The 13,517-nt window shown below is 43.9% G+C and overlaps 1 protein-coding gene across 26 annotated transcripts in view; it reads right to left on the bottom strand.

Moving 5' to 3' along the window:
- GPHN (gephyrin) overlaps nucleotides 1–13,517 on the bottom strand; it is a 417,472-nt gene that overhangs the window by 77,512 nt on the left and 326,443 nt on the right. For 13 of the 26 annotated variants that reach the window (XM_063439077.1, XM_063439080.1, XM_063439081.1 and 10 more), the window contains one exon: nucleotides 6,389–6,421. The exons of the other annotated variants lie outside the window; for them this stretch is intronic. In XM_063439077.1, coding sequence (XP_063295147.1) covers nucleotides 6,389–6,421 — 33 coding nt within the window. The remainder of the gene's footprint in view (nucleotides 1–6,388; nucleotides 6,422–13,517) is intronic. 26 annotated transcript variants of the gene reach the window in all.

Genomic DNA, 13,517 nt, shown 5'->3' with positions numbered 1-13,517 from the left:
CCAAAAACTTTAGGTAAATGCAGATTGTAGCAATTCAGCTTTCAAAAATATCTATGTTTTGTTGATCATCACCTAAGTCCTGGCACACGACTACAGAAAACAAAACCTTTAGCAGCGTGCCTTGTCAGAGAAAACAGTGCAGGCAAATGCTTCTTCCAGCAAGTTCCCTCAAACACCTTAAAGACGCTCTATAGCAGGGGTTCTCAACCCAGTCCTCAGGACCCCCTACCAGTCCAGGATTTGGGGATTACCTGGGTGTGTCTATGGTGTTTAGAAAAAGGGGAAAAAAAACACCTTAGACTCTAAGGTGTTTTTACTTTTTTTTTTTCTAAACACTTTAGACACACCCAGGTAATCCCCAAATCCTGGACTGGTAGGGGGTCCTTGAGGGCAAGGTTGAGAACCCCTGCTCTATAGGCACCCACACCACTTAATCTCCATAAATCATCTGTGTGCCTTGTTTCTATAACCCTACAAATAAAAATATTCCTGTTTTGCAGGAAAAGCAATGTTGTCATTGCTGTTTTAAAGACAGCCATTAGAGTTGTTTTGGCAGCTATAAGAGAAACTTTATTATAGCTCAAATGGCTCTCATTAAGAGCATATGATTGGTGCAGCATAGTGTTTTGCCATGTATGTGCACTAGCCTCCCAATACTTCCTTACAGGGAAGAATGGTATAGGTTGAGATCCCGGATACTGATAAGACAAGGAGGAGGTATGGTAGCACAGAGACCAGCGCACCAATGGATGTATGGTATGACTTTCCTTTTAAACCTCTTCAAGTTTAGGAAGTGTTAGGAAGACATATTTGTATTTCTACTACTATAGTGTTCCTTTCAGTAAGGATGCAAGCCATGCCACCTAAAATCCAGAATATGCAGGGTATTTGCCTGGAACTTTGACTAATTTCTCTATTTCACAAATGACCTGGTCAAACTGTGAAGGGTGACCTAATTAAATTATTTAGGGGGCCATATGTCCTGCAGATCTGAACTTTGAGACCACTGAACTAAAACATATTCTGGTAAAAGTGCATATGCTATGCTTGTTACATTACATATTGGAAAGGGGGAGGGAGGGCGTAGCATCAATATCAACAGTTGATCATTGTGCCCTAAGAACCTCACATAATCCCCTTGGGAATTGTAATTGTTCAAGTAAAATCAATAAGGGCACATGATCCTATGATATGCCTGAGAATTCATTTCCAAAGTTTTGTGCCCTCCAAAGCAAGCTTTTAAGGGGATGTGAATTACCTTTACAAATGCCATCCTTCAGCATTTAAGGTCATGTAATGAAAGCTTCTAATTCTTGAGGTCTCTGACATTAGGTGATACAATTTATTTGAACCCATCAGACGTTAGAGAGATTTTTAGTTGGCACTCTCCAGCACAAGAGAATATTTGGTTTGTCAGTACAATTATTGTGCAGGAAATATGCACCCAAATGGCACCCACACCTCTGAGACACAAAATTGTAAAGGGTGGACAAGTAAGAGGACTGAACAAAGGCGGAGGATAAAGAAAGGCCTGTATAATACCTACAGGTATTCATATCATCCATAATATGAAGTAAGGATGCAATCGGACAATTAAGAGCATTAAAACAGCTTAGAGGTTTAACAAGTTAAACTTATCTGAATTTAGTATTTGAAATAAAAAAGAACATTAAAGAACACCGAGACCTATGTCTCTAACAATAAAAATCAAACAAGATCTGTTAGCTATCCCAAACTGTTACCAGTCTAGTGGTATACTTTTTGTAATATTTTGTGCCATATATTTACCCATCAAAACAAAAGGTAGGCCATTCCGAAGTTCCTTTCAGCTAGTTTGAAATTCACCTGATGTCTCATCAACATCCCTGAGCGGTGGGTGGGGACCCTAATAAAACAAAGAGGGGGGGGGACACCTACTGTCCTCCCCCCCTGCGCGGTGGATGGGGGCCCTAATAAAACAATAAGGGGGGGGGACCTACTGTCCTCCCCCCCGGCCCCCACCCCTGAGCGGTGGGTGGGGGCCCTAAATGAAACCCCCCCCCAATCAAGGTGACTAGGGGTCCCAAGCCCCTAATCCCCCCCCCACCCAAAACAAACTATCCCCTACCTACCCCCCTCACCCTAAAAATAGCTAACCTGTAAAAAAAAAAATTTAACTTACCATTTGACGTCTTCTTTTTTCTAAATTCTTCTTTCTTCAGCCCCCAAAAAGGCCAAATAAAAATCCATCATACCCGTCGAACTAAAAATAAAATAAAAAACCCGAGCACAAAAAAAAAAAACAGACGAAAAAGAAAAAACCCGAGCGCAAAAAAAATAATCCATCTTCACCCATGGAGGGCTCCGCACAAACTGAGCTCCGCAGGGCGGGGCAAGGCTTATAAAGCCTTGCCCCGCCCTGCAATTAGGCTAAGAACACTCTGATTGGTGGGTTTAAGCCAATCAGAGTGCTCTTTGTCATTTTACACAGCGTGGGAAAATTCCAAAGAACTTTCCCACACTTGTAAAATGACACAGAGCACTGTGATTGGATGGCTTGAAATCCATCCAATCACAGTGCTCTGTGTCATTTTACAAGCGTGGGAAAATTCCAAAGAGTGTTCTTAGCCTAATTGCAGGGCGGGGCAAGGCTTTATAAGCCTTCCCCCGCCCTGCGGAGCTCAGTCTGCGCGGAGCCCTCCATGGGTGAAGATGGATTTTTTTTTTTGCGCTCGTTTTTTTTTTTTTTTTATTGCGTCGGTTATTATGGATTTTTATTTGGCCTTTTTGGGGGCTGAAGAAAGAAGATTTTAGAAGAAAGAAAACATCGAATGGTAAGTTGATTTTATCTTATTTTTCTTTTTTTTTACAGGTTTTTAGTTAATGGTCCCCCCTCATTATTTTTAGGGTGAGGGGGGTAGGTAGGGAGATATTTTTTTTTGGGGGGGGGGAGGGTTAACTAGGGTCCCCCCCCTTTGTATTTAGGGCCCCCACCCACCGCTCAGGGGTGGGGGCCGGGGGGGACAATAGGTCCCCCCCCTTATTGATAATTTTAGGGCCCCCACCCGCCGCTCAGGGGTGAGGGCCGGGGGGGGGGGACAGTAGGTCCCCCCCCCTTATTGATAATTTTAGGGCCCCCACCCGCCGCACAGGGGTGGGGGCCGGGGGGGGACAGTAGGTCCCCCCCTCAATGATAATTTTAGGGCCCCCACCCGCCGCTCAGGGGTGGGGGCTGGGGGGGGCAGTAGGTCCCCCCCTCATTGAGAATTTTAGGGCCCCCACCCGCCGCTCAGGGGTAGGGGCCGGGGGGGCAGTAGGTCCCCCCCTCATTGAGAATTTTAGGGCCCCCACCCGCCGCTCAGGGGTGGGGGCTGGGGGGGGCAGTAGGTCCCCCCCTCATTGAGAATTTTAGGGCCCCCACCCGCCGCACAGGGGTGGGGGCCGGGGGGGGACAGTAGGCCCCCCCCCTCATTGATAATTTTAGGGCCCCCACCCGCCGCACAGGGGTGGGGGCCGGGGGGGGACAGCAGGTCCCCCCCCTTATTGATAATTTTAGAAAGCGAGCTGAGCTGTCAGTCAGACAGCTCAGCTCGCGAACGCGCATTCCGCGCACATGCGCGGTAAAGCGCTCAGGTTCTTCATAGGGCGGCATTCAATGCCGCTCTATGAAGAACGCGATAGGTGCAGCGCGAAGCCGTCCCATTGGGCCCCGCGATTTAGTCATTTTGACGAAAAAGGGGGCGCGGCCTAGCGGGGAGCTCGGCGCTGGAACGGAGGTAAGTTTTTAATATAAAAACACCTCGAAATTTTTTTTTTAATGAATGAAAGTACATATAAAAGCAAGAAGGAAGGCTGGGGGACCTGTCTTTCTTGCTTTTATATGGTGACTATAGAGTCCCTTTAATTTTGAACTTGCTTTGAATTCCACGCAATTCTTACTTTACTGAATAACCGTATTAGTGTATTTCTCTTCATATAGTTGCTAGTATATAAGCATCCTGGTTTAATAGGTGGTCTGTAAGATCCGACCTTTGGTGAAAGAGAAAATGCTTTGCTACTAAAATTTGTACACTAACTGTGCTGTCTACCAAGTGGGAACTTCAGATAAACGAGAATAATTGAGGTCCAGAATCCACGTTTGGTACTTCAGTTATGTGTTTGATAAGTAACAATTCTATGTGTAAGTTGGTATATATTTTGATTGTTTTGATATGGGAAGGTCAAAGTGTCTCTTTGTTGATTTGTTAGTTCTGGGAGAGGGATATTGATGAAATGAGAGCTTAAAAGGAATGCTTGTCAGGGGTTGATGAATGTAAGTTTAAATTAAAGGTGAAAGGTATAACACAGAATACATGGGGGAGGTGACTGTGTTTAAGGGAAGCATTATTGTGAAGGGCATATTGTGGGATAATTATTGGTAATAGTTGTGTTGTGTTGTGCACCACAGTTAGGGAGTTTAGAATGCATTTTTCAATTTTGGCAAGATTTCTTTTTGTCTATGGGATATTTTGTGGCAGCTTGATATGGGAGTAGTAATACAAATTCTGCTTCATTTCCCAAAAAACTTTTATGTAGTCATTGTCTATCTCACTGCTATATTGACAAGGTTTGTAAAGAATAACAATTTAGAAACAAATTATAATCTAGGGCTTCATTAGACGTTCCTTAAAAGAGAATAATGAAACATATTTCCAACTGTCCTCTCAAATGTTGGTAAAATATAGTAATATATTCTTGGGGGTATGCACACCATTGTAATGACCCCCCCCCCCCATGCAGAAACCAGTGAGTAATAATATAAAAAGGTGAACGTTGAACTCAGCCATCCACATCATCTCATTCCGACAAAACACAAAATGTAAACACAAATGAACTAACGTTGGTTCACTCACAAGTCAAACAGTTCTCATTCATTACTTAAGAGATTGTTGTAGATTATTGCTCAACACTGCTACATTGTGCACAGATGAATGACTGAACACTAATTTCTATGAATAAATTAGTAACGTGCAGTTGACGTCCTGTGTGCTCATGCTCAAAACTTCCCTTATTTGCAGAAATTCAAGTATTAGCTCAAATGTATTAATTTATTGGTTTCCCTAGATGTCCCTGGGTGAAATAGCAAAACAAAACATTAAAAAAAATGTATATATATATATATATTTAAATACTTTCAGCAAAGCTCAACATTTTCACTTGCCACTAGACATTAGTGAAGAAATATTTAGCCCGGGCCTGTAGAAATTCACCCCTTGGGATTTTGCCATGGACCCTCCAGGTTTGCAGTTGTGAGTAACTTTTAATGTTTGGCTAGAATTTGAAATTCAAATTTACCGTCACCATCTGTGCAGTACAGGATTCTAAATCTTGATTTGAAATTTAAAACAAATGTCAGATCAATTAAAATGCATATATTACATAACATAATACATAGTACAGTAGTATGTTATGTAGTATAATGATATTAAGGAGTTCTGGAGTCACCACAATAAACCATAAGTCTAAACTCTGGTGGTTTATGCAAGTTCCCAAAATCCCAAAATGGCAACAATTGTTTTAAAGTTAGGGTTGTTTAATTCTTAGGGCAGCGCATGGACATACTATTCTTAGGGCCACATGGGAGTTACCTTTCTGGGCAGAAGCTGTTATAAACCGCAGTCATCTTCTTCCATTGCTGGTATGGAACAAGCTAGGAAAACTGAATTGCACTGATTCTGTTGTTTTAGCTTGTCTCCTGATACATATTTATTGGATAAGAGGCAAATAGCAGCTGATGTACACTACAGTAACTGCCATGTATCTTGGCAGTTATTCTAGTAGTCATCAGCTGCTATTTTCTCTTCGTACCCAAATTCTGATGCTGAAATGTGATTAACCTCCCCCCCCCCCAATGCACACTATGCATTTCAATTTTTAATAGTATCACCCAATGCAGGACAGGATTTGAAAAAAAAATATCTATGTAATAATATGAATATATGAAGCTTTAATTATTTAGTGGTGGTAAGATTAGTAATGAGATGGTTACTTACATATGCAAAGAACGACAACGGTTGAAGGAACATCTAGGTCTACATATGAAGAATATATCATGGGACATCAATATATGGGGCTTATTTGTTATGCACACATATTTCTACCGGATGCCCAATAATGGTTTTACATGTGTACATATCTAATAAGTAGCACTATTCATTCTTGAAGTCTAAACATATCAAAAACATAGAAGCAAAAAAAAAAAAAAAATAATAATGGAAAATTGTCTCAAAACAAAAGAAAAATTCCAGTTCTCAGACTAATGACACAATATACACACTACAACAAAACTATGGAGAAGTGAAAAAGTTGAAGCAGAGCATACCACTGAATCTATGAAACAGTCAAAGTCAAACAAAGTCAAGAATACAACCTGAGAAAATGAGGGGGCAGCAATCCAAATGTCCTGGAAGAAAAATGTGTAATTTTGTTCATCAGCAAATTCCTTATTATATGTTTTAAAGTCATGAAAAGATTATTTGCTTACATAAAAACACAGCAGTATAGAATAAAAAAAAAATGCAACTGTGTTATGATATGCCAAAATATCAAATACTAATTAAAAAGAAACATTTAACACTTTTATAGATTGGATTGCATGTACAAATACAAATTTCATGAAGGAATGGTATGGGACAGAAAAACACAAAATTCTAGCTGAGCTGCTATCACTGAGATCTGAATGTTTGCATACTGTTTAATAATTTTGCTCAGCAAAGATCTCACATTTACTCACCGTTCATTTGAAAAGTCTGGGAAAAGGAGTGCTTTTATTTAGTAAATATTGGCCAGTCTAGTAACTCAAGAACTTGATATTCCCTTCCAATGCAGCTTTGACTTTTTATCCTCTGGCCACCAGTGGGGTTTATGCACGTTCTAATGTCACCTTTTAAGTACTTAGATTTTAATCTATATTAGTATTCAAAGCCATTGCCTAGGATAGTTTATTATTATAGTGAATTGCTATTTACTTTGTTTCTTTTACAGATAGTTATTTTACATCACGTTGATGCTTTTTTACATTAAGGCATTTCAAGAAAAAGGTAAATACATTATCAAATTAATCCCAATGTTGCTATTAATTTCAATGACACAGTCAAGACCACTAAAAACAGATTTCTAGCTCTCAAATTGTTCCTTCTTCTACTACTTGTCACTCTACCGTCCGTTTTTTATTTGTGTCTTGCAAGAAGCAGTCTTTAGTCTTCTGTTTTACATCAATGCTTTTAACCACACACTAAATTAACAGCTAACCAACCAAGCACAAGCATTCGGTGTCAGATAAGACTATGCCTTCTACCCATGACTTGCATTCACAACCATCACCTGATCCTGTCTCCTCCTCCTATTGCTTAATTCTGTCCACTTCATAGTAAAGATCTTGCAAAACAAGTACACTAACTAATCCAGCTCCCCGTCCAATCTATACACAATTTACACTCCTTACTCAGAATTTCATCATTTGTTAGAATTCAGTTCCATCAAGCCACTCTCACACAAATCTACTGTTTCTGTTTGTTTGTATCTATCTACTCTAGAGCACAAACCCCACAGGTGATACTCAAAAAATTAGAATATCGTGCAAAAGTTCATTTATTTCAATAATGCAACGTAACAGGGGAAACAAATATATGAGATAGATGCATTACAAAGCGAGATAGTTCAAGCCATGATTTGTCATAAGTGCAATGATTATGGCTTACAGCTCATTCAAACCCCAAATCCACAATCTCAGTAAATTAGAATATTGTGAAAAAGTGCAATATTCTAGGCTCACAATGTCCCCATCAGCTAAGTAAGCCATAACACCTGCAAAGGGTTTCTAAGCCTTTAAATGGTCTCTCAGCCTGGTTCAGTAGGAATCACAATCATGAGGAAGATTGCTGACCTGACAGTTGTGCAGAAAACCATAATTGACACCCTCCACAAGGAGGGAAACCCTCAAAAGGTAATTGCGAAGGAAGTTGTGTTCCCAAAGTGCTGTATCAAAGCACATTAATAGAACGTTATGTGGAAGGGAAAAGTGTGGAAGAAAAAGGTGCACAGGCAGCAGGGTTGACCGAAACCTGGAGATGATTGTCAGGAAAAAGGCCATTCAAAAGTGTTGGGGACTTTCACAAAGAGTGGACTGAGGCTGGAGTCAGTGCATCAAGAGCCACCACACACAGACGGATCCTGGACATGGGCTTCAGATGTCATATTCCTCTTGTTAAGTCGCTCCTGAACAACAAATAACATCAGAAGTGTCTTACCTGGGCTAAAGAAAAACAGACCTGGTCTGTTGCTCAGTGGTCCAAAGTCCTCTTTTCTGATGAGAGCAACTTTTGCATCTCATTTGGAAACCAAGGACCCAGAGTCTGGAGGAAGAATGGAGAGGCACACACTGCAAGTTGCTTGAAGTCCAGTGTAAAGTTTCCACAGTCTGTGTTGATTTGGGGAGCCATGCCATCTGCTGGTGTTGGTCCACTGTGCTTCATTAAGTCCAGGGTCACCGCAGCCGTCTACCAAGAGATTTTGGAGCACTTCATGCTTCCTTCTGCTGACTAGCTTTATGGGGACGCTGACTTCATTTTCCAGCAGGAAAATGCCCACCAAAGCCTGGTTCAATGGCCGTGGGATTACTGTGCTTGATTGGCCAGCAAACTCGCCTGATTGCCAAGAGAAAGATGAGAGACATGAGACCGAACAATGCAGAAAAGTTGAAGGTCGCTATTGAAGCATCCTGGTCTTCCATAACACCTCAGCAGTGCCACAGGCTGATAGCTTCCATGACACGAGGCATGAGGCAGTAATTGCTGCAAAAGGGGCCCAAACCAAGTACTGAGTCCATACTTTTCAGAGGTCCGATATTGTTCTATGTACACTCCTTTTATTGATTGCATGTAATATTCTAATTTACTGAGATTGTGGATTTGGGGTTTTCATGAGCTGTAAACCATAATTATAGCACTTATGACAAATCACGGCTTGAACTATCTTGCTTTGCATGTAATGCGTCTATCTCATATATATATAGTTTCCCCTTTTACGTTGCATTACTGAAATAAATTAACTTTTGCACGATATTCTAATTTTTCGAGTATCACCTGTATATAAACCCATATACAATACCAAACATGGTAAACCTACCTTCTACTGTGTGTACTCTGTAGCAATGGTATACTACCTAATTTGAGTATACACAGAAACACAAACCATGAGGTCTACAAAGTCTTTTGTTTCTAAAACAGACTTAAATGGGGTTTTCACTGACAGATATATGGCTTTTAAATGCTCACTCATCACAAAACCACATATCAACTATCTACCCACAACAAAACTGTGCATTATTAACCCTTTGAAATGATAATACAATGCATTCTTTAAAAATGTGACTGAGGCGGAGGCTGAGAATAATGGCTGTCAGCACCTACATATTAGAGTGTGCTTAAAAAATAAATCAATAAATAAATAAATGTGTGTGCATGCATATATTTCTGGTGCTGCTGAATGTGCTCATTTCTTGTTTTTGATCTTTCATTATAAAGTCCTGGAATCAATTTAAAGGGATGCTCTAAGCACCATAAATACTTAATTTAATTAAAATTGTTTGGTGCCTAGAGTCACCGATAACTTCATCTAATTGAAGTGGTTATGGTGCCTAGAGTCTCCCTGGCATTGTCCCACAGTTCAGTTCTCTCTGTTTTAACAATTAATGGGGGTCCTTGGGAATCTTCGGCTCTCATCTCTACGGTGGTAAGAGGGGGTACGCCGCAGGCACCTGTATTCGGCATTAAGAATATTATTTTTGTGATGATTATTATGTTGAGATTACTTTTCTGTGTAAGGAGATGGATTGTTGTACTGCATTTCTATATTTTGTAGACTCTCTTTTGATCCTGGAGATTTGTTTTCTGATCTGGTCTACATACTGTTGACAGGTAGTGGGTATTTTTATCTTACTAATTCTGATGTAGGCTAAATCAAAATAATTCATAGTAATCAACTCCTGATCCATTAAAATAGTTGACCTTGTGCTACACTGTTTCTTGATCTATATAAATATTCTGTTATGCCATTTGTGACGAACCGCCTTCACTGAGTGCCATACCCACATGTACCCACTCACTTGTCTAGTCACAATGAACCCAAGGACTTGGACTGTGGACTTAAGGGGGGTGCGTTCCAACCAACTTGTTGCAGGCCCATTGTGGGTCTAGAGAACAGGTCTGTCCATTTGTATGGGGGGAGATATGTGATGGATGGCCTGATTTGTTTGGCGTGGGCCACAAGCTTGCTGCACCATTTTTGTGACTGTTTTACATGTGTCTCGATGTCCCTGTGTTGGGTGCCTGTATTCTACATAGAGCAGTGTGTGTGTCTGTATATGCAGCTACGGGTCAACAAGGGGGGGGGGGGGGTGGCATCAGCTCTATAGACTGAAATGTATTGCTTGTCTGTGCCTCTCCCCCTTCCTGTCCTCGCAGGGTGTGTCCGAGGCACTGCCAGCCCAATTGGAACTAGCTGATTTGTCTCTCCTCCATCAGCTTCTTGTGATTGAAACCCATATTGTTTTTTGTTGGAGACCCCATGTAGGGGTCTGTACCTGTAAAACCATGTGTGACAAAATAAACGGCAGTCATTCCTGTTGTACCCATCATCAAGTCTCGGCTGATGTTTGGATAACCAAGGGCTCTGATCACTGGTTTACTTGGGAGCTGGGAGACGTATAACGGATATACTCAGCCAGAGTATAGGGGATTTCTTCCCCAGCAGCAGAGTCCCTGTCTAAAGAGGAACTCGAGATGAAGCAAGCTAGCCTCCGGGCAGCGTCCCCATGAGGAAGAGTTCCAAATGAGATTACAAGGTGCACTGGCCCAGGGGCATGGCTCTGTTTCAGCCGAGGAGGAGCTGGCCTGGAAAGAAAGCGTACGGCGAGATCTCTTGCACAAGGCCCTGGAGCAGTCCAAAGCTCAAGGAGGCTTACTATGGGAGGTGTTGGGCTTACTATGGGAGGCGTTGGAGACGGAGAGTGACTTCGGCAGCACGAAGGAGACTCGGTATTGGTACATCTGGGAATACCGTTGAACGCACTGGAGCTCCCTAATGCTACAGACCTGGGACCAGATATCACCGTCTGGTCGCTACTGAATGGGAACTGAAGCAAGACTACCAAAACATAATAGACTCTGTCCAGCAGCGGGCCCATGATGCAGAGCAAGGAATAAGCTGGTTAACCCTGGGAGAGGAGATTTTCGGTCCCTCTCCCCAGCAGCAGTAAGCATCCCAGGGAGTGGAGATGGCCGGTCCCACTGCCCATCACCAGGCAGAGTTACAGGGCGTAGAGACGGTCTGTCTCGCTTCCTAGCTGCAGTGTACCAGGCAGGGAGAGGAGACAAACGGTCTCTCTCCCCAGTGGCAAATGGAATCACTGGGAGTGGAGATGGTTGGTCCCACTACCCAGCACCAGGCAGCGGTATAGGGAGAGAGACGGTCGGTCTCGCTCCCCAGCGGCAGTGTACCAGGCAGGGAGAGGAGACATCCGGTCTCTCTCCTCAGCAGCAGACGGAATCACTGGGAGTAGAGATGGTTGGTCTCACTAACCAGCACCAGGCAGCTGTACAGGGAGTATAGACGGTCGATCTCACTCCCCAGCGGCAATGTACCAGGCAGGGAGAGGAGACAACCGGTCTCTCCCCCCAGCGGCAGACGGAATCACTGGGAGTGGAGATTGTCGGTCCCACTACCCAGCACCAGGCAGTGGTACAGGGAGTAGAGACCGTCAATCTCACTCCCCAGTGGCAGTGTACCAAGCAGGGAGAGGAGATGCCTGGTCTCTATCCCCAGCGGAAGACTGAATGACTGGAAGTGGAGATGGTCGGTCTCACTACCCAGCACCAGGCAGCGGTACAGGGAGTAGAGACGGTCGGTCTAGCTCCCCAGCTGCAGGGTATCAGGCAGGGAGTCTCTCTCCCCAGCGGCAGTCTCTCTCCCCAGCGGCAGACAGAGTCACAGGGAGAGAGATTTTGGATCCCTCTCCCCAGCAGCAGCAGGCATCACTGGGAGTGGAGACAACTGGTCTCACTCCTCAACAGCAGTGTATCATGCAGAGTGAGGAGACAACCGGTCTCTCTCCCCAGTAGCAGAGTTTCAGGGAGAGGAGATTTTCGTTCCTTCTCTCCAGCAGCGGCAAGCATCACTGGGAGTGGAGACGGTCGGTCTCACTACCAAGTGGCAATGTGGGGTCCTGGGAACGGAGACAACAGGTTTCGTTCCCCAGCGGCAGTGTGAGGTTCAGGGAACGGAGACAACGGGTCACGCCCCCTAGCAGCTGAGTGAGATCCAGGGGTAGAGCACACCTGGCTCTCCTTCCCAGAGGCCAGCCACGACCCCAGCGATTCACGGGAAGCAGAGCTGCGACAGGCTCAGCAGACAACTCACAAGATCTTCAGGAAGCCGGGAAAACTGCAGAGACACAGGTGATGGAATGGTCGGGAGGGCACGCTTGTTTGGGTGAGGGGTGTTACGGGCTAAGAGGCCCATGTGTACCGGAGCGTGGGCGGAAGGGCCTCCCTGGCTCAAGGCACCTTATGTCTAAGTCACCCTGTACCTAGGAGGGTGCAGGGTGCAAAGCTGGCCAGGGCCAGACTCCAGGACTGTAGGGGCTGGCTGGGGACAAGTGCTGTTACGGGCATGGCAATCACTATGTGTCCACTATGTGTCCGGCTAGCTGACCCGTGTGGGTCATGCTGTGGCTGTCAGAGGTGGACAAGGTGGAGATATGTGACGAACCACCGCCACTGAGTGCCATACCCATATGTACCCACTCACTTGTCACAATGGACATCAAGGACTTGGACTGTGTTGCAGGCCCGTCGTGGGTCTGTCCACAGGTCTGTCTATTTCTATGGTGGGATATGTGATGGATGGCCTGATTTGTTTGGCCTGCGTTTTCCATGTGTCTAGATGTCGCTGTGTTGGGTGCCTGTATTCTACATAGAGCAGTGTGTGTGTGTCTGTATATGCAGCTGTGGGTCAACAAAGGGAGGGGGGCAGCAGCTCTATAGACTGAAATGTATTGCTTGTCTGTGCCTCTCCCCATTCCCCCTTTCTTTTCCTGTCCGAGCAGGGCGTGTCCGAGGGACACTGCCAGCCCAGTTTAAACCAGCTGCTTTGTCCCTCCTCCATCAGCTTTTTGGGACTGAAACCCCTGTTTGGGACTGAAACCCCTGTTTGTGTTGGAGACCCCATATAGGGGTCTGTTGCCTGTAAAACCATGTGTGACAAAATAAACGGCAGTCATTCCTGTTGTACCCTTCATTAAGTCTTGGCTGATGTTTTTGTAAGCAAGGGCTCTGATCACTGGTTTATTTGGGAGCTGGGAGACGTATATCAGATATACTCAGATGGAGTATAGGGGATCTGTTACACCATCACTGTAACTAAAAATTGCTATAAAATTTGGCCTGACTTTAGAATGAATCTGCCATTTCTGAACTTGTATACTGTATTAATTTGACCAC

This window comes from Pelobates fuscus, chromosome 13 (assembly GCF_036172605.1).
Source record: "Pelobates fuscus isolate aPelFus1 chromosome 13, aPelFus1.pri, whole genome shotgun sequence".
Taxonomy (NCBI): domain Eukaryota; kingdom Metazoa; phylum Chordata; class Amphibia; order Anura; family Pelobatidae; genus Pelobates; species Pelobates fuscus.
The sequence above is the reverse complement of the archived record's forward strand: the minus strand, read 5'-3'. Positions and strand labels throughout refer to the sequence as shown.